The following is a 27,479-nucleotide window of genomic DNA, read 5'->3' on the forward strand; positions in this document are numbered from 1 at the left end:
GGCACCTCCCAGTAAACACTAGCCGTCATTTAGCCCAATGGTTATGTTTAGCCCTCATTTGAACCGTCTATCGTCAGTCTGTCTATAGACCGATTGTAGCTGATTACATTTAATCCATTATTCCATACTTGTTGATTAAAAAAACAGCTTTAATATCCACACCTGGTTTTCAAATATTGGACTAAAGTAATTTTAAGAGCCAATTTCACTATATAGTCTAGTTGAGTTGTAGCCGTCATCTGAACGCTTCCATGTAACGATATATCACCGTGTTGGACAAACGTGTGTTAGACCATCTTTTTTTTTAAATACATTTTTATCAAGTTGTTCATTATCGGATGCTAACAGTAAAGTTTGAAATCATTAGATCTCCCGGTTCTACCTCGTAGTTGTAGTTGGATCCACATGAGCAGTTTCCTGGCTAATTAGCGTCTGTCAGACGTCTATTAGTCCTTTTAATAAAAAATGCCTCGGCGCTCGACAGTCGACTAAACTTAAAAAATAAACTCAGATAATGACCCACAAGCTCTCTATAGCAGACCATGGTTACATAATTCATTCTGACACCAACAGACACAAACACACAAGACCGGCCACATTCCCACCCCCACCATACGATAATGATTAAATAAAATCGTTTTATAGCTATCCATCAATATAAAGTTCGTTTGTGTTGTCAAACAAAATGCACCGACCCAAAACGAACAGCGGGAGGCGATATCAACTACTTATAGCTGCTGGAACACCTACGTAATCACAAGCTGCCGTGGCCGAGCGGTAGCGCGCAGGTTTAAGGACAGAGGTTCCCGAGTTCGAACCCCGTCGACTCCCAGTGTCAAGTAATAACAGTGCAAGAAAATCATCACAAATTCGATCAGCTGCGGTGGTTCAGGTAGGATACGGCTCTCAGAACCAAGGAATAATGATTTTAAACCCTGCTGGCTGCCATCATTTTCACTACATTTTCACTACTTTCGGCGGCCGCTAGGGGCCGCTAAAGGCGTTTAAATGACGGTGATGTATAGCCGTTGAAAAAACTTTAAAATTTAAACTCGTCACAGACCGGATCTAGCTATACGTCCGGTTAGGGCGAAGACGTCATTTGAACGCGATTTAACCCCCAAATTGCTTAGTGGGCTGGGATGTGCTTGAATGTTTCAGTGTTGAAAATAAATCTGCTCCGTGTTCAGGAGGCACCGTTTTAAACTCTTTCACTCCATTTCTTATTTGTGATTTTATATTCTTGAAATGGGGGGTTATCATAGCTTCATATAGGCCTACCACTATTTATTGGAAAAATGTTGTTGTCGGGTAAAGGGGACACTTGGATTTAGAGATCAGGGAAAGGGGGTACTCGAGCCAAAAAAGATTGAGAAACACTGCACTAAGGCATATCTCAGTTGTAAAACTAAGGTTTGACGTGAATACTTTGCATTCCAATCCATAACAACACACTTCGACACCATGTGACTACTACATGTGTGTTTGTTTATTTTATGGTGTAGTTACTTCTCCAAAAAAAGTAACTGAGTTAGTAACTGAATTAGGCCTACTCTATTGTAGAAGTAACCTAGGAAAAGTAGCTAAAACTATTTGTGTAAAAAGGTTGTAACATGTCAAATCATTTGGATTGTTTTTGGGAGCAGGTTTCACAAGCTAGGTGCATAGAGTAGAACAGCATAGACAGGTAGCCTACTTATCGGCAACATGTTCTCAATTACATACCTGCCTCTCATACTGTTTAGTTCAGCCTGTGTCACACGTTTTTGTGGAGGAGTAAAATCCAGCTTTTGTTGCTTGGACGGCGTGGCACCGTGTCCATCTGTGCCTGTGGCGGCGTCATTATCGGTGTTCGTGTTTTTGGCCACTAGTTTAGTGGAAGCATGTGCCGTGGAGAGATGCCTCGTTAAATTGGAGTTGCTTTGGAAAGACGTGGACAAACGCTTTCCCCCGTCACACAATGTGCACTTCACGTGTACATTCTTTCCTTTCTTCTCAATAAAGGTGAAGTAGTGCTTGTACCACCAATTTGTGAAAGCTATATTTTCCGATTGCTCGGGACTCGCCATTTCTTCTCCACTGGTCGTTACTTAGTTAGTTTGTTATTGTTTATGTGTGCGCGCGCTGGGTTTGTAGACGATGTTCTGTGAGCAAATCTAGGCTAGCAAATATAAGACTTCCGGTGGTCGATCTCTTCAGAATAAGAGTACCCCTAAAGCCATTGAAAAACGTATTTGGGTATGATTATGATATAAACAAAAAATATAGATTAAGCATTTAATTAAAGCTATACAACGAAAATGATGTATCTCTGTAAAAGATTTAATGACAAAAAAATATTCATCTAAATAGATAAATGCTGTTCACTGGAGTGCATAGCCTTTACAAATTGGACACTGGACAGGAGACGGCTCTTCGTGTCGGAACTTTTGAGACACGCACGTATTCGGGGAGACCTCTGCCACACCACACTCTCCGCTAAGTGGGAGAGGCGGCATTGCAAAATTTGCGAGAAGCGATAACTACCTCCCCCTTTGGCCTCCTTAAAAATGGATTTTCAGGTTTTAAAGATGGTTTTGAAGGAAGTGAACTACATTTTTTTAATGATCAACCAATCTCTTTACACATGAATTTAAAACAGTCACATATTTTCTAAGCATTTTACATTCAATTTCCAGTAGCCTTTTAACCTGAAAGAAAGTGGAAAGGTCTTTCTCCTGTGTGGTCACGCTGGTGTTTCTTAAAATAAGCAGAGTCTCAAACTCTCGTCACAAAGTTTACAGTGGAATGGTTTTTCTCCTGTTTGGACAAGCTGGATGCCAGGGACCACTTACATGAAACCCTCAATACTTGGTAAACTTAGCTCTGTAGGCCTACTTGATCTGCTGTTTTTGACTCTATACACCAAACCTCTTTGCTGAAAACAGACAATCTACATACTCAGATGAGCTTGTAGATGTCCTATTTTGGGCTAAAGTTCTCAGGCTAGGGATGCTAGGGTTCAAGTGTTTAATGTAAAAAAATATATACTAAAATTCTATCACACCGTTTTAGTGCCCCCCTGTAGTAACTCCGAGGACCCATTAAGGGTCCTGGACCCCCTTTGAAGACCCCTAATATAGGGGGTTAAGATTGGTGAGCTATGTTGAAATATGAACATGAGCTTCACATTTGATGTGATGTGGACTACAGTTCCTTCACATCAACTGTGAAGATTGTTCATAATATCATGCCATTTCAACATACTATGTTGAAACAATTTGTCCTCAGAGCATGCAAAACACTTAAAAACTTACAGTATATATATATATCCTCAAAGCTGCATGTAGGAGTTAACACCAGTTATATACATTCTATACAAACTGCAGTTTACTTTATGTAAAGCACTTTGAATGGCCTTTTGTGTGATGTGCTACACAAATAAACTAGCCATGCCTAGGGATGGAGCTCGATACAAGAGCCTGCTACATACTCGATAACAAATGTATTGAGTACCCGGTATCAATAAGCTTTGGGCTTATCAAGCTTGTTATCGAGCATAGCGGCCCATGACATCATGTTTAAACAATCAAGTCAAGAGGTGATCAAGAAATTATTACAGTACTATTAATATAACGCTATTTGCCTTATTGCACACTAATGAATGATTGTTTTAATGATATTTGATGATAATATTTGTTATTGTCATCTTCATAGATGGTCAGCCACAAACTCACAACTGGCCAATGAAAAAAGTTACCAGTTCTGTTTAGAATTTCCACAAAATATTAGAAAACACTCAATAGTGGGCTTGATAAAAGCCCGGCTCAATAAGTATGATCGATAAGGTGCTCATTATCAATAAAGATTAACAAGCTCCATCCTTAGCCATGCCTTGCCTTAGTTTAGATTACATATAATTCTAGTTAAATGTGTCTCGTCAACAGAGGTAGATAATGACAGGTATAACACAAAGACAGTTTGCTCAAGAACATGTTTTTCTTTTCTTTTTTTTATTATGGGTCCACCGTGTCACTGTCAACACTTGAGGCCTGAGGCTCAAACTCGTATTCAGCAACCAGCTGCATAATCTTTATCTTAAAATGTGCCTTGTTTCTTGGAGTCATTCGTTTGCAGGCTGGGACCAAGCTCAGAAAAAAGTATTCGTCTTCATCTTTAGCCTCTAGCAGTCCATTATGGTACTCTGTCATCTCCGGTCTTGGACGTTTTCTGGTAGAGGGTTGGATGGTTAGATTAGATTAGATTCATTTGAAAAGCAATAAAACCACAGTACTGGTCTCAAGGTCATTCCACTGTGTGGCTCCTATGTAAGCAAATGATTCCTTGCCCACTTTACTTTTAAAAGCAGGATGGCTCACATCTGCTACACTGGCTCTGGTGAAAGAATTGTGCACTTTGTTTACCTGTGTAAAACATGCATTTTAATAAATGGGGACCTCGCCATATCTGATCTTACAAACCATCGTTAATCTATTCTGAGCTGATCGTAGCTTGGTTTTGAGGGATCTACAGTAGGTACCTTGTAAAGATGCGCGGGCCAACCCGTTGACACCGCATTCAAGATTTCAGACTCAATTGGCGGTCGGCGGGGCGGGCGAGTTATCGCCACTCTCATGTGCAAAACATAAATACGATTAATCACCTGCTCTTATTTGCCTTGTATTCTTAATAAGAGTAGGCCTATAAGAATACAACGGTTTGAATACACTTGAATTGAGCATGAGCGAATGAGTTTTAAAATGCTCCTCCGCTCGCTGACAGACAGACGCTCAACGTGAGCAGAGCAGAATGCACAAACAATTAGCAGCGTGTGTCCCTGATCAGGATTTCCACACAAGTCTTTTTATAAATAGCCTTGTGTCAGTTAAGTTATATCACCAGCCAGTCAACGTTTTGAAACGCAACTTTCGCAAGTGAGACAGATTTTTGACTGAATGAACCACGCTCACCTCGAGTCGCCCCCATCTCTCGAATCTGGTGATTAGGCTAATCAATAACCAAAAGGATTTAATATTGTCCGGTCCGTCTTTTGCTGTCTGTTTGAAGTGCAAGGCGCTGTATAAACATGATTGACATAAAACTTGAAACGGCATGCCCTGACGATGCCCCCGATTTAGAGAGAATTAATGAACATGTCTTTGGCTGTCGAATAATAGTTAAGAACCCTATTTTGAACAACATGTTTGTTTATTTAGCCCATGACAATATTGTGCTACTGTAGACCTTTCTGCAAGCGACTTTGGGTATAGGCTACTTATAAGAGCGGTATATAAAGATGAGCTATTGTGGTGATGATTATTATCATCTTTTCTTAAACTGCGGGCCAACGGGGCGGGCGAGTTCGTTCATTTGTATATTGTTCTGTGGGGCAGGCGGGTTAATTTATTTAACGGTTATTTTATTTTAAGACAGGAACAAGATAACACAACAATACAATATGTGTAAATAAATACAAAATAAACAAAACCAACTGGCCCCTCCATTCGTTTCTGTAGGGCATATTTCTGTAAACACAAATTCAGCAATTTCCTGTATCATAATAATGTATCTAAATGTAAGATGTTGTTTTTTAGCAAACCAAACCTGTTGGATCTGCGTCCCCGACCACCCACCCCCTAATGGCGAAAAAAGAGAAGACCTTCTGGGGACTCAGATTAACTTTGCTAGTGGTGCACCTCTCCTGTCTCTTAACCAGCTAAAGAATACTACCACATCCACAAAAATAATAGGTTGTCATAAAATCGTTATTGGTCTTAGGAAAACCTGTATAATAAATGAAATCTCGATTGTGGTCCCAGCCTTTATAACAAGTAGTAGCCATGACACAACTATGCATGATTAAACCGTTTTTCGAAAAGTATCGCTGCAATGCAACATGTCCAAACAGCCTGAATCATAGCCACGTTAATACGGTTTGTAATCAACCAAACCGTTAGTAAATCCGTCAAGATTTCAGCGAGCTAAGAGTATTTTTGTTTGTGTTGATCATCCACTACAACAGAGCATAAGCCCGATCCAAGATGGCCGCTGGTTAGCGACGCTGCCGACTCCGCCTTGAGCCATCTAGCCTTTAATACCCCTCAGGCCGACATCTACCACAATAAAAACTGGTCTGCAGCTTGTAGCCACCCACCTTTCTATGGCATTTGTTAGTTTCGGACTCCTCATCTGATCGATATCCAACGTAGACTGCCGCAACGTTTGTTTTGGTGTTTCGCCTGCATCGACGCCGACATGTTTTGCCGATATATGATACCTGAGGCTCGAACTACTTCGATGGTAACTAAACTGTCTCTGGCAGTGGTTACATATGACTTTGGTTCTGTCTATTGTGCCATCTGGGAGAGTTTTAAAAGTGAAATGTCCATTTAGCATTGTGTTTTCTTTTCCTCTTTGCTCCATGTTTGCTTCCTGCACACACAGCGAGTAGAGTAGACAGACAGTGGCGCCTTTCTAAACCTGCCCCCAATCGCTGTTGCGTGCTGGTTGAAAGACACATGTGTAAACGAATCACAAAGCAGTAGTCCTCAACACCCCGCCTGCCAATCCTTGTGATTGGTTGGTTGTTTCAGAGCAGGAAGGAATACCACGGATGCCTCAAAACAAAGCCAATTTTCCACAAGCCCAACACCACACGACTCCACTCCACACCACACCGCCCACTTGTGCCATGTTTTCCACTTCAAGGACCTGGGTAGAGTGGTGTGAAAGTGGTACTAAACGTGGTACTAAAAAGTATCCAATCTAATAGGTCTGAGCTAGGCCACACAGGGCCAAGCACTTCATAATGACTAATCACTCACTGACTTTTCATTTAGACCACCAGGATATAGTTGTTATACATGATAATAGATTATATTGTGTTATAACCACTATTATAATCTATTATAGTGTATTATAATTATAGTGTATTATAATCACAGTTATAATCCATTATAGTGTATTATTATAATTTAGGATAGTTGTAATACACATTTATATTGTATTATAATCACTAAAAGGGTCAAAGCTGTTTCTTACCGATAGGGGTACATTTGTGTAATGGAAAATTTAGTTATTTGTATGTGGTACAGTGTTGTGTGGTGTGGTGCTAAAGCTGCAGTCGAAAAGGGGATAAAAGGTCATTTTTCTCACACTTTTTTTGTTGGGTTGAATCATATTTTATACAGGGTTGAATGCATTAACAAAAAAAACTACAACATGTTTTTGCAGTGGTTGTTCAGCAGGGGGAGCTAGAACACAGAGAATGTTGCAGAACCAGGTACTGAAACCAAGTACTGAAACACGTTTGAGTTTCAAGTATAATCAAACCTACTGTATACTCCTACCTTAAAGCACTCATACCTACCTCATGCTGCTCCAACCTTAAAGCACTCATATAGGTTACCTCATATCAATAACCCCTCCCTCTCTCTCTCTGCGGACATAATTTCTCACATGCAGTACAAATCCCTCTATAGTTATCATTCACTGTCTCAGGTAATGCTTTTCAGTAGAATCTTGTTGACCTTTGTCATAAGGTACAGTAATCCAGAACATGGAGCAGTGGTGTAAAAAGTAGGCTTATGCCTCATTCACACTACAGATATATAGTTGAACGTTTAGCTTGGTAATTCAATGTAATCTCAATGGAAACCAGCTTTAAAGCTTTCAAAGCTTTGTTCTGAGCATCTCCTGCATCTTTAATTATTATTATTATTAATATGTCTTTGGAAAAGAATGAAAATATGTAATACAATAAAAAGAAATAGAACAAAAAGAAAAGGTTATCGTGACAAGATGACCAGCTTGCATATTAGGAGGGTATGAGTGACCAGTAAAAAAGACAGGTGTTTTTGATGAATCTATCATGGTTGAAATGGAGTTTAAGGCGGCATTCACACACAGGCACGTTTTATTGCGATTAAAACAAATCCTGTAATGTATTGTCGGAAAATACACAACGTTTGGGCATGTGTGAAGACGCATCCGTATTCTTTTTCGAATCAAAGAAACGAATGGAAATCCACAAAAAAACTGTGGTTTCGATTCGCTACAGCAAACGCTTCACTGTTGGTGTGAATCCATCCGTCTCAAATACAGGCAATGAAACATTGTGGTATATAGATGTGCGGGTTAAATCCATAGTTATATATAAAAGGTTAAATCTTATATCTTGTTAAATCTTATATCTTATATCTTGCTTAAGTATTTGCTGTCTGGTTTATTGCTGGTAAGTCCCTCCGGCCGCCGCTGGTTTTATTTTTTAATAGGCTAACGCACGCCTGTGCCGCAATTTTGCAGGGGCGGTTACATTGTGAGTTGAACTTGAAGAATTAATAAACATATAGGGAGATGGAGGAAGCATTATTATGCAGCTTGGATACATACATGTCCCATGGACAGACGTGGACTGATGATTCCTTGTTTCGGATGACTCGGGTGTGCAGTGTGAGCGCAAATGTATCAATTAAATATGCAAGAATGTGGCAACTTCACCCCTCCCATTCGCACGACTAAACCGAATTATATTATGAGAATGTGGCCTAATTTACAATGTGAATGGGCCCTGAGTGTCTGATAAAATGAACATCAAATGTCTAAATATTGAATCAAGCAAATTAAAAACTGTCCCTTTAAGTACAGTACTTAAGAAAATGTATTTACACAACTGGTTCGTAGCTACAGTGGAGTCAGTACTATACTGCTGTATTGGGCTGAAACCTGGACCCTCACAGGTCTGGCCCTGTTACAGATTTTGTCCAAAAATCATGCAGATCGGTACACAGTATCTCTGTAGCCATTAAACGAAACGGGTATTTCTTACATTGATGCTCCTACATATTATCATGCAAGCACCAGTTAAAGTTACTTTCCTTCCCTCATATACTGTGTGCACAGTACACATCCCATAACCCACACACTGCACATCATTTCAGAGCTCATATCTTTGAACGGGTAAGGACTAGTTTCATATAAATTTAAATTCACTGGGACCCTGTATATTTTTATGATTAATGTTAAGATGTATTATTATTTTATTAACCTAATGCGTTTAGCACCATATAGTTTCCTTTAAATCATTGAGATCGAAGCTGCCACTGGTTTGGCCCAGGACAAAGGAAAGCTATTGGTTCAATTACAAAATATACACAACCTAAAAGTTATTGTGTCAGGAATACCTTCCTTACATGGCTTTACTGATGTGCATTTTGAATCAAATCGCAATCACAGATATGACCAACTAACAAAACATCAATTCATTGATTGAATACAGTCAAAACACTTCAGTCTAAAAGGAACACACCAAGACCTTGGGGTCTTGTTTCCATTGGGGTCCTTGATATTCAATTCATCAACACAATAAAGTAGCATCAAAAACATTCAATATCATCACAAGTATAAAACACTATATGATTATGTATAATTTATGTACAGACTAGGGTGAGGGTGGGGTAAAATAAAGGGGGGGGGGGACCCCCCTTTTGGCCTCCTTAAAGATGGATTTTCAGGTTTTAATGATGGTTTTGAAGGAAGTGAACTAAATTTGATGAATTTAAAAGTCACACATTTTCTAAGCATTTTACATTCAATTTCCAGTAACCTTTTTTACCTGAATGACACAAAGTTTACAGTGGAATGTTTTTTTCTCCTGTTTGGACAAGCTGGGTGCTGGATGCCAGGGACCACTTAAATGAAACCCTCAATACCAAACCTCTTTGATGAAAACAGACGATCTAGGAGCTTGTAGTAGATGTCCTATTTTTGGCTAAAGTTCTCAGGCTAGGGTTGCTAGGGTTCAAGTGTTTAATGTAAAAGAAAATACTACAATTCTATCAAACCGTTTTAGTGCCCCCCTGTAGTAACTCTGAGGACCCCTTAAGGGTCCTGGACCGCCTTTTGAAGACCCCTAATATAGGGGGTTAAGATTGGTGATCTATGTTGAAATATGAACATGAGCTTCACATTTGATGTGATGTGGACTACAGTTCCATCAACTGTGAAGATTATGTTCATACAACCATGGCATTTCAACATACTATACCATACTAAATCAATCAATAGTGTTGAAACAATTTGTCATCAGTGCATGCAGTACCAAGACAGACCAAGACAGCCCATATCTGTGTGGCTGGTTCTACAGACAGGGATCTCCATGTATAAAAAAGGGTATGATGTCAGATGTCATAGACATCATAGGACTTACATAACGAATAACTGAGTAAGCATGTTTGGGCTCTCACCTAATATCTCCATATACAGTACATGGATCTCCATATATGGGTACCAGGGGTCTCCATATATGGGTAACTGGTCCAATATTTCGTTTATATTACATATAATTCTAGTTAAATGTGTCTCGTCAACAGAGGTAGATGATGACAGGTATAACACAGGACAGTTTGCCCAAGAACATGCTTTTTTGTATTATGGGTCCACCGTGTCACTGTCAACACTTGAGGCCTGAGGCTCAAACTCGTATTCAGCAACCAGCTGCATAATCTTTATTTTAAAATGTGCCTTGTTTCTTGGAGTCATTCGTTTGCAGGCTGGGACCAAGCTCAGACAAAAGTATTCGTCTTCATCTTTAGCCTCAAGCAGTCCATTACGATAGTCTGTCATCTCCGGTCTTGGACGTTTTCTGGTAGAGGGTTGGATGGTTAGATTAGATTAGATTCATTTGAAAAGCAATAAAACCACATGGTTACAGTACTGGTTTCAAGGTCATTCCACTGTGTGGCTCCTATGTAAGCAAAGGATTCCTTGCCCACTTTACTTTTAAAAGCAGGATGGCTCACATCTACTACACTGGCTCTGGTGAAAGAATTGTGCACTTTGTTTACCTGTGTAAAACATGCATTTTAATATATGGGCAGGCACTGACACTAAGGCTTGCCCACCTTCCCCTGGCAGGTAAATAAAACTTTTGGGCAGGTGAAGTTTGCTTTCAGGTTGCCCGACCGGGCAAGTCCTCATTTGAGAGGGAAGGGAACGCAATCTATAAACATAACACCAGATATCTGTCTAAACACCTGAATGTGGCCAGCTCTGTCTTCTGGACTGTGGAATGTAAAATAAGAGCACTGTTTAACTATAATGTGCTGTTTTGACTGTTGCTACACTTAAATATGAAATAACAAGTGTGTGAAATATTCAGTCATAGCTATGTAGGTATTGAGGTATGACATTTTTTATTGCACAGCCCCAGAAAGTAAAGAAATAAGTGTTAAATTGAACGGTAATTAAAATCTTACCTATCGTTTTATAATGGATGATTTACTTTTTGGGCAAGTGGGCATGACCTTTGGGCAAGTAGAACATGACCTGTACTTGCCCGATGGGCAAGTGCCTCTGAGACCTCAGTGTCAACCCCTGTATGGGGACCTCACCATATCTGATCTTACGAACCATGGTCAATCTGTAGCTGACTGTAACTTGGTTTTGAGGGATCTACAGTACCTTGCAAACGGGTCCACAGCCTGGGATGTAGTTGGTGGGGCACTGGAAGGCCGTGTTAACGGCTCTATAGCCCGGGATGTAGTTTGTGGAGCACTGGAAGGCCGTGTAAAGGGGTCTATAGCACTGGTATTTGGTGGGGTACTGGAAGGCAGTGTAAAGAGGTCCACAGGCCAGGATGCAGTGGATGGGGAACTTGAAGGCCATGCAAAGGGGTCCACAACCACAACCTAGGATGACGCGAGAGAAACCTTTACTGGTGGATATTTGGGTCTTAACCCATTTAGAATGGGTACACATTTTGCGTATCATTATTTTATGCTTTAACTTTTGAAAAATAGCAGATATACAAGCTCACAGTGCGAGCTTGTAGATCTGCTATTTTTGAAAAATTGTGAAAATTTGAATTTTGACCCGATTCTATAAGTCTTTTGAATCCTTCTAAGGTTTTTTTTTTGAAAAACCTATGTTTCTATGTCAGCAATCTGGCTTGCCATCGTCAAAGAAAAGGTACTTTTCACTTAACTGGAGCTCAGTTAGTCTGTTCTTGAGAGTATACTGTATGTCAGTGGTTCTCAAACCTTTTCATGTGAAGGACCCCCAAAATTATATTTATTTGGCCACGGACACCCATCTCAAAATATTTAGTTCCAAGGACCACCCAGAAGCAAAATTTGAGTTACAAACGTTCGCTTTGAAAATACATATATTCAAAGATTTGCACACATTTTCATGACTTTTTTCAAAAATAGCAGATCTACAAGCTCGCAGCGCGGCTATTTTTCACTGCTTAAAGCATTCAATAATTCTAGGCCCTAAATGGGTTAAAGCAACAGCAGGGAAAACAAGGTTGAAAGTATAGCGTAATCGATACATGATGTGTAGAGTGGCTTACATACCCTGGGTGTAGCTTCAGAGGTCTCAAAGGGAGCCCGTCCCATGCTGTAGCCACGTCCATATTGGCTGAAGGTCTGCGCAACCTAGGTATGATATGACAAACAATATAAATAATAAATGTACTGATTTGTGGAGGGATATTTGGGTGTTAAAGCGGCAGCAGTGAAAACGAGGTTGAATGCAGCGTTGGGAATAACATAATAATCGTTATGTAATAGGGTTGCAACGGTATGAGATTTTTAACACCGAAAACATAGTCTGCGTCAACACCGCGGTTATCGATAACACCGTTTCAACCACCATTGCGTGTCTTGTCGTCTTGTGAGCACTCAGTAGCAGCCAATGCTACCACAAGCTACAACAACAAACATCCGACCATATTAAAAATTCAGCTTTGTAAAAAAGCAACAACACTGTTAGTGTTACAATAGCCCCTCGTTTTCTTGTTTGGCTAATCGTTGTTTTTCTGCCTACTGCGCGCTGTGACATTATAAAGCCACAACCAGCCGCCTGGAACGTGCCCTGCGAGTGGGGACGAGACATCATGCAGTCTGATGGGCTGTGCCTCGCCCCGTGGATGATCCGTTGATTCTGGATCTGTTCTCGACACTGCCACACAAGGAACAGCTCCCGGCCTCCCGCGATTGAGAACCGAATCCCATCGTTCATTTGAAAGAGCTGTTCAAAAGAGCAGAATCGTTGGCGAACGTCACATCTCTACTGCGCTCCTCGGGGCAGAGCAGAGCAGCGGATGCATTTTCTTTTTATTTAACAGTGTTATCGGTGTGCAAGTAAAGTACGGTGCTCGCTCACCGGTAACACCGGTAACACCGAGTACCGTTGCAACCCTATTATGCAACAAAACTACTTTTCTATCTTTTCCTACTCTGTAACAGCGTTATAGTAACTGTGATGTGATTGTGTTACATGTGATCCAACTGAACTGGTGCTGGAACTGAAACTGTACAAGATAAAACAAACTCTGTTTCTCTCTGCATGTCGCGGGACAACCTATTGACGGAATGTGTTTGTGTGTGTGTGTGTGTGTGTGTGTGTGTGTGTGTGTGTGTGTGCGTGTGTGCGTGAGAGAGAAAGAGCTCTGCTGTTACCTGCTTGGCTGCTTCATAGAGCCACTCGCCTTTCATTGAAATTTAATTACCAGGCGTAAAAATGTCCTTAATGTAGCAAGCTTAACTGATTATGTCCATTCGTAGGATTGTCGTTCGTCTTATTGCTGTGACTGTTAGAATGTTCGTCAATCCAACGTCAGTAGCGTAGTGTCAAGCTATGGCATGTAAACACTTGACTGCCTTCAAATTAAAGTCCTTGGAACGTTTTTATTTATTTTCTTTAGTAAAGTAACCAGTAACTTTTATAATCTAGTAACTCGTAGTAACGTAACTAGTTACTTTTCCAGAGAGTAACTAATAACTATAACTAGTTACTTTTTAATAGTAACTTGCCCAACACTGGTTGAAAGTACAGTGTTATCAATGGTGTGCATGTGTATATGAGTGGCTTACATACCCTGGTTGTAGCTATAGAAGTCTCAGAGGGAGCTCGTCCCATACTGTAGGTCTGCGCAACCTAGGTATGATATGACAAAAACATCATAAATGTACTGATTTGTTGAGGGATATTTAGGTGTTAAAGCGGAAGCAGTGAAAACAAGGTTGAAAGTAGGGCATTAACGCGGTCGGATCAAGTCGACTCGACTCAGTAAAAAGTTGAGTTGAAGTCGACTTTATCGTTTGATGACGTCATCACATCACACACGACCCCCCAATTATTTTGGGGGGTCCCCAGCATTGCGAGGCGTTGTGAGCATGTAGATCTGCTATTTTCACAATAGAAAGTATATATATATACATTTGTTTTTCAACTTCGACTTTTGACTTTCTCTGGCGGGAGTCGACTTGTGTAATGAAGTCGACTGAGTCGACTTTTTCGTTAATGCCCTAGTTGAAAGTAAATGTTATCAATACATTACCCTGGTTGTAGACGTCTCAAAGGGACAGGCCTCCGCAGTTTGGTCAACAGTCTCTAAAAACTGTGATGAGATAAAACAAACCTTTACTGATCCATGAAGGGAACATGTCATAGGTGTCATAGCAACAGGTGATCCTCTTCCTTTTCCGTTTGGCCGTTCGCCCAGGGCGTCTATCCGGCGTAATGTTAAAACGAAAACGTTAACATTAAATCTTAAGTGGGGATGGACATCAGCTCCGTGGCCACCACTGGCCCCCACCATTGCACTTAGGTTCACTGGGAAAACTGCAGTCGCCGCTGAGACTGTCCGCGGGCAGCGCTCAGCCGCACACCGGAGAAGAAAGAAAGGAGAAGGAAAGGCCAATATTTGTCTGGCTTGTCATTCATTAATGCATAAAATGAAGATTGCCCACGAGTCTTATGAGCTCGAGTCGAGTCTGGAGTCTTTGAGGGGCGAGTCCGAGTCGAGTCAGGAGTCTCCAAAATTGCGACTCGAGTGGGACTCAACTCGAGTCGCCATCTCTGGTATACGGTAACATGATTTTACTGGGTGCCTGGAACCACTGGCCTAAGTTAATAGTTACCATTGGTGTTGGCTTGTGACGTCTCTGTCTTTGAAGTGACATCTTTGTCGAATTTTCTGCCTTTCTTCTGCTTACTGTATTTTTCTTCTTTGACCGGGACTTCGAGCAGGAGTACGACCAATCGGAGTCGTTGCTGTCGCCTTCTCCAACAATAAATGAAATTATATCACCTAAGAATAGAAAAGGGTGAATATAGATTTAATAATTATTTGACATCGCTTGGATTATGTTACCGAAACTAATTATGCCTGTTTGTCATTTAGATTTTCTTTTATTTACGTTTTTCTTTTTAAATCCCACAGTCGAGTGCAGCTATAAAAGAAAAAATCTATAAAGAAATAAAGAAAAAAAAAATCAATCACTCACTTCTTGGAACCAAAAGATGAACCCTCTTGATATTTTGCTACAAATACTCCACTAAGGGATTTCTTTCCTTTATGACTCATTAAGTATTTCTTCAGATTAGTTTTGTTTTTCTTCTTTTTGTTTTTTGACCGACTGATTCAGGTTGTTTTCATTACAATTAAAATATCTGTCCCCAATTCACAATTTAAGTGTGGTCACACTCTGTACAATTATATTTAGTTTTGATGAATTCATTTTCACGTCAAGGCACAGCTTGTTGCTCAGTGATAATTAGGGCATTCACCAAATATTCGAATATTTGAATATCAAAGTCACTATTAGACGCTGTTCACCGAAGTCGAATATTCGCTTTTTTTTTTCTTTAAAAAATATATAGTTTATAAAGCTTGGCTAGATAAGAAGTCAAGAATGAGTTGTCAATGCCCCTGGTGGATGAATTTGTTAATGCTCTATACCAGGGGTTCTCAAAACCTTTTAGGCTGTGACCCCAAAATAAACATATTTGAACTGGGGACCCCCACCCTGACAAGCACTTGGAATTGTAGGTATTACATTTAATGTGACTCGGTTCTGCAGATAAATATTGTGAAAATAGCAGATCTACATGCTCACAACGCCTCGCAACGGGAGACGTTGTGAGCATGTAGATCGGCTATTTTCACAATGTTCGCCTCTTGCTTACTTAATATTTGACAGTTTGGCCAGTCCTGTCGAATATTCGACTATTCAAATACTTTGAGGTCGAATAATTTGAATACTAAAAATCACTATTCGTGAATGCCCTATTGATAATATGTGTCCTCCCACATTTAGTGTCTTGTGTTGATTTCAGAGTTTAAAGCTGACTGTACCTCCGCTGGTCTCATCCCACTCATCACTGTCTTCAGTCACTTCAGATTCAACTTCAACTTCAATTTCTACTGCGGAACCGCGTGAAGAAATGTCGGCTTTATCATCTTCACATTTCACTGCTAGTAATGGCATCATTGATCTATCAGGTCCCTCTGGTCTTAGAAGTATCTCCTGCTGTTCCTCTTTAATATGCAGAGGCTCTTGTTCCTCTTTAATGTGCAGTGGCTCCTCCTTGACGCCTGCCGTACACACCACCACCTGTATGGTGTCTAGGAGCAGAAGAATAACATGATCATGACCACTGGATTCCTTCCATGTAAAACCATCTTCCATGTACGAAATGAGGTATGATTTCTTACATTGACCAAACAGTTACTAACAAGGGATTATTTGAAAATTTGAGTTATAAACGTTCGCTTTGAAAATACATATATTCAAAGATTTGCACACATTTTCACGACTTTTTCAAAAATAGCAGATCTACAAGCTCGAAGTGCGCGCTGTGAGCTTGTATATCTGCTATGTTTCACTGGTTAAAGCATTCAACAATTCTAGGCCTAAATGGGTTTAATATTGGTTTTAAACCTAATTTATACTTTGATGCTTGTCAGTTTTGTGTCCCGAAAAAAGCTCTCCAAAGCTGTGACATTACAAACTGACGAGATCAGGCTGCTAGAACAGTCATGATCATGACATTTTAGATGACCATTAATTGTCATAAAAATGATCGTGATTAATTAATTAATTGCATGAACTATTATTATCCCACTTTTGAGGGGACATACTATATTTCGGGAACGTATAATGTAACCAGAACTGTTGCAATTTTGAGCCCTGACTGAATTGTTTTTTTTTGTGAAACTGGTTGAAGCAGTGACGTTGCGTGTTCATACCGTTCATCTTCCATGTGAAGTTATCTGGAGGTTTCTGGTCATTGTTTCTGTTCATTGCAGGGTCATGGCCATTCAAGCTGAGGTAGAAATGGAACAGTCACACTTAAAATACATTTTAACATACACACTTTAGACTCTCAAGACCATACAACTACGTACTCTAGTACAATAATTGACAACCTTATAATGAGCCCCCCTTCTGACATTTGACAAAAGCTGAAAACCCACCCCTAGTCGGGGGCGTTAGGGAGATAACATGGCCATTTCGTGTTATATTAACACGAAATCTAAAAGCGCCAAATTTTGCACAGATGTAGCCCAGGGCATGCTCTAATGATTTAGTTAGGGCGCCCGAGTCGGCGACCTTCTGGGTCGCCACAGCGGCCAAATCAAGTTGGGCTCCCATCGACTTTCTATACAGGATGAAAATGAACCGGCCGTTCGGGAGTTGTCCCGCTTTTCCCAATTGCCAGCACGTCCCTGCCTAATAGCCACCCTACTGCTGGCTTTGGAAAAACTACAGATGAAGTAGAACTTACCTCAGGTGGGAGCGCCCGCTGGCCTGGTGGTCAAGGCGCATACCACATACTAGGCTATGATGCCTGCTGGCGTCGCCGGTTCGATTCCCGATCCGGAAGACCTTTGCCACATGTCATTCCCCATCTCTCTCCCCATTTCCTGTCAGTCTACTGTCCTATCAAATAAAGGCATAAAAAGCCCAAAAAAACAAATCTTTAAAAAAAAAAAAAAAAAAAAAAAAAAAAAAAAAAAAAAAAAAAAAACTTACCTCAGGTACGCTGGAGATTCTGTGCTGAGCTGCTGCGAGGAACACGCTTTGTATTTCTCATCATTTCCCTCGAAGATCTCTTCACATTCTGATGCCTTCAGCAGAATAACCTTAGGGACTGTAGATTGACAATAGGAAAGAAAAAACATTATTGTACGTTCGTATTTAATGTCCATTTGTGTTTCCAGTTAAATGACAGTTCTACTTTGCAGAGGAGAAAGACACTGGAGCAGCTCAGAAAGTTCAAGCCCTTTATTCAGGTGTGAATAAAGGGCGGACAGTTCTACTTAGTTGTTATAGTGACTATGAATCACATGTTCACCTGAGTGGTGACAAAGCAACAGGCTTCAAGTCATGGCGCCAGCGACATGAAGCCACACTCAGCAACAGTCGCAAAAAGTTGAGCCAGTGCCAACATCTTTCAGCAATCAAATTGATAGGAAATATTTTGTGATGGTTTATGTAAGCCATTTACCATGAGAGGGAGTGGGTTGTTGGCTGATTTACCACTGTTTCAGGGTTGTGAAACAACCCTGAACAGTGGTTGAACAGTGGTAAATCAGCCAAGAACCCACGACCCTCGAATGGTAAATTGCTTTTCTACCACTTCTACCATATAAATGAAAGAAAACACAGTTGTAACTTGCAAGATCTTGGAAATGTTACAACTGCAACACAACAGTGGGCGGGGTCCATGAGCCAACTCAAGGTTGTTGACTGATTTACCACTGTTTTAAGCCAATCAGAATCCAGTATCTGAACATGTGACCACAAAAAGTGGTAGAAATCATATTTTTATCAATTAATATTGATGACCAACTGACCATCTGACCCCAAGGCCCAGCTTGTGACTGTGCCATGCTAATGCCATGCAGATTGCAACCTTGACTTTCTTTGAATTAAGGGAATAAGAGTCTTTGAATTTATTTAACACAAATTAATCATTGTTGTTTCAACATTTCAATCAATCCCCTTCTCTTTCCACACAATCTCTGCTCCCTTACGTGAATGGAAGAATAGCCCTTGACCTGTTCGCTGTGCTATTTAACCCTTTTGATTTACCGATCAGTGTGGCTTGAGCAACACTTCAACAGTGATTCAGTGACCATGTAGCTGACCATGCTGGGATGTTTTGTAGCTTGTGTGGCCGCTAGTGTGAAAGCAGTATGATAGCAAGCAGAATGCCAGCATTTCTTCTTCTTGCTCTAAGACAAGATGGTATGCTTGCTTGGTAATACCACTCTCTGTAGATTCTTAGTTAAAGCTGAAATTATGAATGTGAAGTATAATGTCGTGCCAAGGATTCAAAAACAGTGCTATGCTAAGAGGGAAATAATGCACGACCAGGCGAGATATTGAGCTTATAACATTTGTCTTATAGGACAACTTATATTATTCATATTTTAGGTTGTAATTAGAGAAAAGAAAAGATGAGTATTAAAATGTTTTCATTTACTGCTTTCTATTGTTTTAGCGATTTTCGTATTTCAATTTCAGTGGGTGGGGGCAAGTGGCTAAATATGTCTTTTTAGACACAATAAGCCGGCAATTTCTTTGTTACTATTTACACCAGCCCCCATAAGTCACATCTGCCCATGAAAGATTGCGGTGCATCTTGGGAATGGGATTATTGTGTCTAAAAAGACATATTTAGCTACTAAAACAAAATCGTTAAAATCACTAAAACGATAGAAAGTAGTAAATGAAAACAGTTTAACACTCATCTTTTCTTTTCTCTAATGACCATCTAAAATATGACAACAAAGTTGTCCTTTAACACACCGGGTGCCCAGAATTTTTGACGTGTGTGTTTGCTGGTGCCCATGGCAACCCGCCATTTTACCTACCTTCGAAGTACTGGCGAGAAAAGTAATCCGAGTAAATGTAATCCGAGTATGTCCTGTTTATTTCACGAAAATCTTTTCTTTCAGTCAGGACCGTTTTTTATCAATTCTAAGCCACAGTGTTTGTGTTACGGCCGGTAGAAGAGGCTGCCGTTTTGAGAAAAAAATGAAAAAAGGAAGAGAATCCGGAGAAAACAGCATTTTTGTGCAGCCGCTAAGCAGAAAGTCAACGAGACAGACAGCACGTCCGGGTGACGTAATTGCGCGCTGCATGTTGGGAAATGGAGTTTGTTTCGTCACCGCGGTAGCCAAGTGCAGTAGCTACAGTACAGTATAGTTTACTGTACAACGCGTCAAACGCGTCGTGGGCGCACCGAACATCAAAGAGATTGGCGCGTGGGCACCACGTGGGCGTTTAATGTGTTAATCAAGACTGACCAGTCATATTATTTAGTAGATATATGAAATCTAATCATATATATATATATTTTACATCTAATCAAAGCTCCATAACTCACTGTGAGATGCATCAACAATCCTCTTTCTCTCCTGGACGGAGGCCATCCTCTTCCATAGGAGCGGGTAGCGTTTGTACAGAGCCCCTTTGAACAACTGGAGGTAGTTTCCCACCTGGAGGAGACGGGGACAAACCTATCGTCACTGTCAGGAGGTGGAAACCTTGTACTGAAGTCTAAAACAGTTAAATTTAGGGATGGGACGATAAGCGATGTTGGCCGGGTTTCCCAAAGCGATTTTAGCCCATCGTAGCTCACGCATGGTCGTAGAGACCAAGCCCCGACCGTCAAGTTCCCGTGTTTACATGGGTGCGGGCAGAGCGACTTATTTAGCCCCCTACAACTACACCAACATTCAGATTTCAGAAAGTGTTTATAAAGTCTCACACCTGTCTAAACATAAATACGGTACGGCATTCTATAATTACCCGTATCCTCCGTGTTCTTTAATAAGAAGCCTTTTTATCCGATCGCTTTCTGTTTCCCCATATATTTCCTGGCATTCCCCATGCGCACCAACACCATTGGATAAAAAGGCTTCTTATTAAAGAACACGGTGGGTAAGGGTAATAATAATAAAAAGCTGTACCGTATTTAGACAGGTGTGAGACTTTATTAAGCACTTTGTTTGTGAAATCTGAATGATGGTGAAGTTGTAGGGTGCTAATTAAGTCGCTCTGCCCGAACTCATGTGAACACGGGAACATGACGGTCGGGGCTTGGTCTCTACGACCATGTGTGAGCTACGTTGGGCTTACGATGGGCTAAAATCACTTGGCCATTATCGTTTATAGTGATAAAAACACTCACGATAATCGTATTTTGGAGATTTAATTTAAAGTGATATTGTCCTCTGTCATGCATTGGGATCAATTCACCTTTTATATGCTGAGGTGCATATCCGGTACCACTTAACCCTCTATTGGTAAAACGTACTTATAATACTACTTGATACAGTCTTTTTTCTCACTTGTCTCTACCAAATGTCTTTGCCAAAAAATAGCCGATCTACAAGCTCGCACCGGGTTGTGAGCTTGTAGATCGGCAATTTTTTTGGCAAATCATGTTCCGCCCCAGGATAATGAATTTCTATTATCGCGATAATATCATAACTCAGGATTTATTTTGTCATAATAATCGTGATATGAAATTTTCATATCGTCCCATCCCTAGCTACTTTTCAGGGAACGTATTATTTTGTCAAAAGCTCGTTAACAGCTTTCATTGATTGATTGATTCATAAATCCCACAGAAAGAGTATCACATTTTCTTCATAAATAGCTAAAATAGTACATCTACAAGCTCACAACGCATCACATCAGAGTGCACTGTGAGCTTGTAGATCTGCTACTTTTGACATTACTGAACAACAAATTAGGACAATCGTTTACGCACACAAAAAGGTTTGCTGTAAACGTTACACCGCAGCAAAGCCAAATAACGTTGCAAAACAACACATTTGATATTATAATCACAATGCAGTATGACCTGATAGGTAGGAGCATGTACCACATGGGCTCTAGCCCCTTTCGGGACCCCCTTTACATTTTTTGTATATGGTCAGGGAGTATTCAGGGTCCCTTGAAAGTCAGTCCACTCTCTCTGGCTGGTACGCAGTACGTACGTCTGGTACCACTGTCTGGTCTCAGACAAATATAACGTCTCTAAAGTTTTGCTTTCAAGATTTCAAGACTATGAGGTCATTAGTGTGCCATGGAAACGTGTGCTCTGATTCTGAATGATTTTCTTTTTATGTTTTTAGTAAATAAGTGATAATAACACAATAATAATATATTATTTCATTGAGTGTGTACAGCAATCAACTGATGAGACATACAGTATATATTGAAGTACTTAACGATAAACTATATTATACAAACATGCAAAGATTTTCTTTTAGCTGAGACTGAGAGAGATGAAGCAGGGACCCCCACAAGGGACCCCCACAACCTTCTTCGTTTGACAGCACAATCATCAGTGTATTTTAGATTCATGACGATTTGTTTTCAGATATTTAACCACTTGAGCCGTCATTACCTAATAACTTTACCTATTACTCTGTCTACTCTTCCCCCTTACCTTTTACTCTGTCTACTCTTCCCCCTTACCTTTTACTCTGTCTGCTCTTTCCCCTCTACACCAAACCTCTTTGACAAAATTAGCCGATCTACAAGCTCACAAGCTTGTGAGCTTGTAGAGCTGCTATTTTTTGGATACAGTTCTCAGAATAGGGACACGAAGGTTCAAGTTGTTATTATAAAAAGGATTGGAAGATTTGGAGGACCCCCTGTAGTAACTCTGAGGACCCCCTAATGGTCCCGGACCCCCTGTTGGATGAACCCTGACTTAGATATTGATTCATTCACTATCTTAACGTTTCCAGAGTCACAGACCAATAACATTAAATAGAGATGTAAATAGTTACATTTCATTAATGCTACTGCTATTACATTGACGTCATTGATAGCTGTGTTTGTGTATCAAACCTAGAATGATTGTGGCATTGCTAAACATTAGCAGCTTAGCATGTTGAATCTTTGCACTGGGGAGAGACATATTAGAAACGAGTTCATTATTTGCTACAAACCTCTGATCCCTTCATGAAAAAGTCTCCGCCTTGTTCCAACTGGAATTTAATAGGCTTCTTCTCTATTGTATCTATGTTTAAAGACAACCTCATCGTGGTGTTGGTTGTTGTTTTCATGTGGTTGCTGGGTAAACTGTGGCAGCACCTATGAAGTGAGCAGCACTAACTTAGCCAGCAATAATACTTCCGGTGGCCGATCTCTTCAGAATAAGAGTATACCTGAAGCCATGGGGAGGGGGGCTCTCTCCATTCCGACATGTCGCCACTCCGACAGTGACTTCTTATTGTCGGAGTGGCAACACGTCCCTAGAGGGGGTCCACCCTATGTTCCCCAGGTTCTATGTTCCCTAGATGTTCCCCACTTCTCCCCCCAAAAGGTTCTATGTTCCCCAGGTTCTATGTTCCCCAACCACACTCCCCACAAAAAGGTTATGTTCCCCTCTCAACCAAAAAAAGGATCTACTGTATCTTCCCCAGCACCAAAAAAAAAAAAAAAAAGGTATATGTCCCAACTCAAATGCAGGTAATGGTGGGACATCTGGGCACTAAGAACATGTGGACAATCCTAATTTAGTTGCCCAGTTGCCCTTAAGTGCCCACTCATCGATGTGCCCACTTGTCCAAATGCCCAGTCATAACAAAAGTATGGTGTCCAGATGTCCCTAGTGCCCCCTGTCCCACTAGTATCCGTAATTTCTCCCCATTATTGGGTGTTTTGAGTTGTTATTAATAATTAGAAATGAATGCATTTTTGGATGAGTGGGGAACATACAGAACCTTTTTTTTAGGGGGTAAGTGGGGAACATAGAACCTGGGGAACATAGGACCTTTTTTGGTTAAGCAGGGAACATAGAACCTTTTTTGGGGGGGTAAATGGGGAACATAGAACCTGGGGAACAAAGAACCTGGGGAACATGTACGGTCCCCCTCCTCTTCCACACCACACTCTCCGCTAAGCAGGAGAGATGTAAAATAAAGTGCTGTTGCCTTTCCAGTGCGACCAGACTCACAAAAAAACTGCATTTTGGGAGCTGGACGGGTGGGCGCTGGACGCAGTGGACGGGAGGCGGAATTTGCTTCGGCACTTCGAACACACGCACGTATGGGGTGTTCGGGGAGACCTCCTCTTCCATCATTTACCGCAATTTTATTTTGAAGGCCTTATTGCTGCTCTCTAACAGGCCGGAAACGTTAGTGCTGCTCACTTCACAGAGCCAGCTTGCGGCTTCCAAGGAGGATCAAAGAAGGAAGGGACACTGACGTCATTTTAGGCTCCATGGCCATCCACCATGACACTTTGGGTGGCGGAAGTGGCACCGGAGGTTCGCTGAATAACATTGCGTCTATGAGCTTCGGCTGGGACAGCTCATGAACAAAAAATAATTCTGAACGATAGAGACCTTTATAAAACACTCAGCTCAGGAATATAAAAGAAAACATGACACACATTGTTTTGTGCTGTGTTGCTTTTCGGTGAGTACACTGTATAACATTATAGAGGCATCTAAAGAGCACAATTTACGTTTCTGAACGAGATAGTATCGCGTGACTCTCCACCATTCCCTGTCTGGAATCCAAATCTCGCGATAGCTCCGAGACAGAAACGGCCGCCGCCGCTGTTTAGCTGCCTCAATAACATTATGTACCGTCCCTGCTGAAAAAAACAGCTAAAACCAGCTTAAGATGGTAGCTGGTTTTAGCTGGTTATAAGCTGGTATTAACTGGTCTTAGATGGTCTGAGGCTGGTTTAGATGGTATACCAGGCTGGACAAGCTGGTCAGGCTGGTCCAGCTGGTTTGTCAGTGTAGTTGGTTATAGCTGGTCTAAGCTGGATTCAGCTGGTCTTTGATGGTCAGCCAGCTGGCTGGCTGGACAGACCAGCTAAGCAAAGCTGGTAGCTGGTCAAATGGGTGGACTGACCGGCAAAAGACCAGCAGCTTACCAGCTGGACATAGCTGGTGACTGGTCAGAAGTCTGGATAGACCAGCAAAAGACCAGCTTACCAGCTGGACATAGCTGGTGACTGGTCAGAAGTCTGGATAGACCAGCAAAAGACCAGCTTACCAGCTGGACATAGCTGGTGACTGGTCAGAAGGCTGGATAGACCAGCAAAAGACCAGCTTAGCAGCTGGACATAGCTGGTGACTGGTCAGAAGGCTGGATAGACCAGCAAAAGACCAGCTTAGCAGCTGGACATAGCTGGTGACTGGTCAGAAGGCTGGATAGACCAGTGATAGGCTGGTCAAGTTTTCAGTGGTTCTCAACCTGTGGGTCGGGACCCCAGATGAGTCCATACACAAGTTACTAGATCAGTGGTTCTCAACCTGTGGGTCGGGACCCCAGATGAGTCCATACACAAGTTACTAGATCAGTGGTTCTCAACCTGTGGGTCGGGACCCCAGATGAGTCCATACACAAGTTACTAGATCAGTGGTTCTCAACCTGTGGGTCGGGACCCCCAGGGGGGGTCCCAACATTATTTTGGGAGTTCCCCAGATGTTAAGCTCAATGTTAACATTGTTTTCTCACTCAACAGTAAACAGCATACAGTATAAGTGTATAGACATTTAGAGGGTAACATTTCTAAAATGACTATTCAACCTTTAAAATTAAAAAATAAAAAACAAAATAAACATTGTTGTCAAATATTAGAGGCAGAAATTGTGAAAATAGACGATCTGGTTGAGCATGTAGATCTGCAAGAGCCATATTAAACAAAATGTAATGCCTCAAGTCATACAACTCAAAATTATATATTATAGTTATATATTAACTATATTTATATAAATATATACTAGAAAAAAGCCCCCTGCGGGGGCCTGGCCCCTTTCCTATGCGAAAGTCCCCTGTACCCAGAGATGGATACAGTCCAGTGGGCAGCTAAGCAATACAAATTTAGGATATCTCAACATTAAATATGCAGTTTTTTCCAAAATGCTAAATAGTGTAAATGGCAATCAATCCATCCATCCATCCATCCATCCATCCACATCCATCCATCCATCCACATCCATCCATCCACATCCATCCACATCCATCCATCCATCCACATCCATCCATCCATCCACATCCATCCATCCATCCATCCATCCATCCACATCCATCCACATCCATCCATCCACATCCATCCATCCATCCATCCACATCCATCCATCCATCCATCCACATCCATCCATCCATACATCCATACATCCATCCACATCCATCCATCCACATCCATCCATCCATCCATCCACATCCATCCATCCATCCATACATCCATCCACATCCATCCATCCATCCATCCACATCCATCCATCCATCCACATCCATCCACATCCATCCATCCACATCCATCCATCCATCCATCCACATCCATCTATCCATCCATCCATCCATCCATCCATCCATCCATCCATCCAAATCCATCCATCCATCCATCCATCCATCCATCCATCCACATCCATCCATCCACATCCATCCATCCATCCATCCATCCATCCACATCCATCCATCCATCCATCCACATCCATCCATCCACATCCATCCATCCACATCCATCCATCCATCCATCCATCCATCCATCCACATCCATCCATCCACATCCATCCATCCATCCATCCACATCCATCCATCCATATCCATCCATCCATCCATCCATCCATCCACATCCATCCATCCATCCACATCCATCCATCCATCCATCCATCCATCCATCCATCCACATCCATCCATCCATCCATCCACATCCATCCATCCATCCATCCATCCACATCCATCCATCCATCCATCCATCCATCCATCCACATCCATCCATCCACATCCATCCATCCATCCACATCCATCCATCCATCCACATCCATCCATCCATCCATTCATACTCTACTGTACCTTACTGTAATCTACTTTACCTTACTGTACTGTACTTTTCTGTACTGTACTGTACCTTACTGTACTGTACTTTACCTTACTGTACTTTACTGTACCCCCCCCCCTCTCTCTCTCTCTCTCTCTCTCTCTCTCTCTCTCTCTCTCTCTCTCTCTCTCTCTCTCTCTCTGTGTGTGTGTGTGTGCATCTGACCCCCCCCCCCTTCCCTCTTGTAACCTGAGACGTTGGTGATGATAATGACACTCCACTCCCAACTAAGGATTGCGCAATATATGCCGCCTACAGGCCAAAATGTGGGGAAAAATTGTAAACATTTTGGGATTATGAGAAGTAGAGACACATCTGAATGTGATAAAGTTGATGTTGGGCAAGGTACATGCGTTATTGATTTTTGTATTATGTTTTTTAGACAAACTGCTGAACGTGGAGTTACAGATGGAAACACACACACACACACACACACACACACACACACACACACACACACACACACACACACACAACACACTATTTTTTGGTGCAGTTCTGATTATGTAGTGGGATTATATTATATTTATATTATATGAAACATTTGGGGTAGAGGTTCTGCTCTGGACACACACACACACACACACACACACACACACACACACACACACACACACACACACACACACACACACACACACACACACACACACACACACGAAAATCCAGGGAGTGCGTTTGCACAGCCAGGGTGCAAAACGTCTCGGCCATGCCTTTCGGCCTGGTGGAGACAATCAGGAGTCTCCTGCTAAAAATCTATCTAGCCTGACTGGCCTGGCTGGAAATAGTATTTTACATCACTTTCTCAATGACTATGATCCATTCCCTTATTTT

At 41.4% G+C, this 27,479-nt stretch overlaps 2 protein-coding genes and 1 long non-coding RNA gene across 3 annotated transcripts; all 3 read right to left on the minus strand.

Annotated features, from left to right (window-relative positions):
• Nucleotides 1-3,975: 3,975 nt before the first annotated feature.
• Nucleotides 3,976-6,402, minus strand: LOC308309322. The gene is made up of 2 exons (XR_013963329.1): nt 6,134-6,402; nt 3,976-4,209 (listed from the first exon to the last, which is right to left on the minus strand). It is a non-coding gene; the product is annotated as an uncharacterized lncRNA (long non-coding RNA).
• A 2,874-nt stretch (nt 6,403-9,276) lies between these two features.
• LOC308280021 (uncharacterized protein) lies at nt 9,277-17,692 on the minus strand. The gene is made up of 9 exons (XM_080720276.1): nt 17,557-17,692; nt 17,018-17,094; nt 16,124-16,393; nt 14,907-15,076; nt 14,324-14,383; nt 13,861-13,920; nt 12,336-12,416; nt 11,440-11,666; nt 9,277-10,621 (listed from the first exon to the last, which is right to left on the minus strand). Exons 1-9 carry the CDS (start codon nt 17,595-17,597, stop codon nt 10,408-10,410), a joined length of 1,200 nt encoding a protein of 399 aa, XP_080576402.1. The 5' UTR covers nt 17,598-17,692; the 3' UTR covers nt 9,277-10,407.
• LOC308280344 (SWI/SNF-related matrix-associated actin-dependent regulator of chromatin subfamily B member 1-like) lies at nt 17,670-22,883 on the minus strand (the record flags this gene model as incomplete). The annotated part of the gene is made up of 4 exons (XM_080720606.1): nt 22,751-22,883; nt 20,167-20,278; nt 17,805-17,922; nt 17,670-17,706 (listed from the first exon to the last, which is right to left on the minus strand). The coding sequence occupies exons 1-4, from the start codon at nt 22,865-22,867 to the stop codon at nt 17,670-17,672; spliced, it is 384 nt and encodes a 127-aa protein (XP_080576732.1). The 5' UTR covers nt 22,868-22,883.
• Nucleotides 22,884-27,479: the final 4,596 nt, after the last annotated feature.

Source organism: Nannobrachium achirus, assembly GCF_963921795.1.
Source record: "Nannobrachium achirus genome assembly, chromosome: 24".
NCBI lineage: Eukaryota > Metazoa > Chordata > Actinopteri > Myctophiformes > Myctophidae > Nannobrachium > Nannobrachium achirus.

Bases quoted from the DNA above. Each gene is read 5' to 3' on its own strand.
- LOC308280021 (XM_080720276.1), bottom strand. From the start codon at position 17,597: ATGCGCCTTGACCACCAGGCCAGCGGGCGCTCCCACCTGAG. The intron at 17,095-17,556 runs GTAAGTTCTACT...TTTCTACCTCAG, and splicing joins AGCGGGCGCTCCCACCTGAG to CTTGAATGGCCATGACCCTG. The intron at 15,077-16,123 runs GTACAGTCAGCT...TTCTATTCTTAG, and splicing joins GTGGGATGAGACCAGCGGAG to GTGATATAATTTCATTTATT.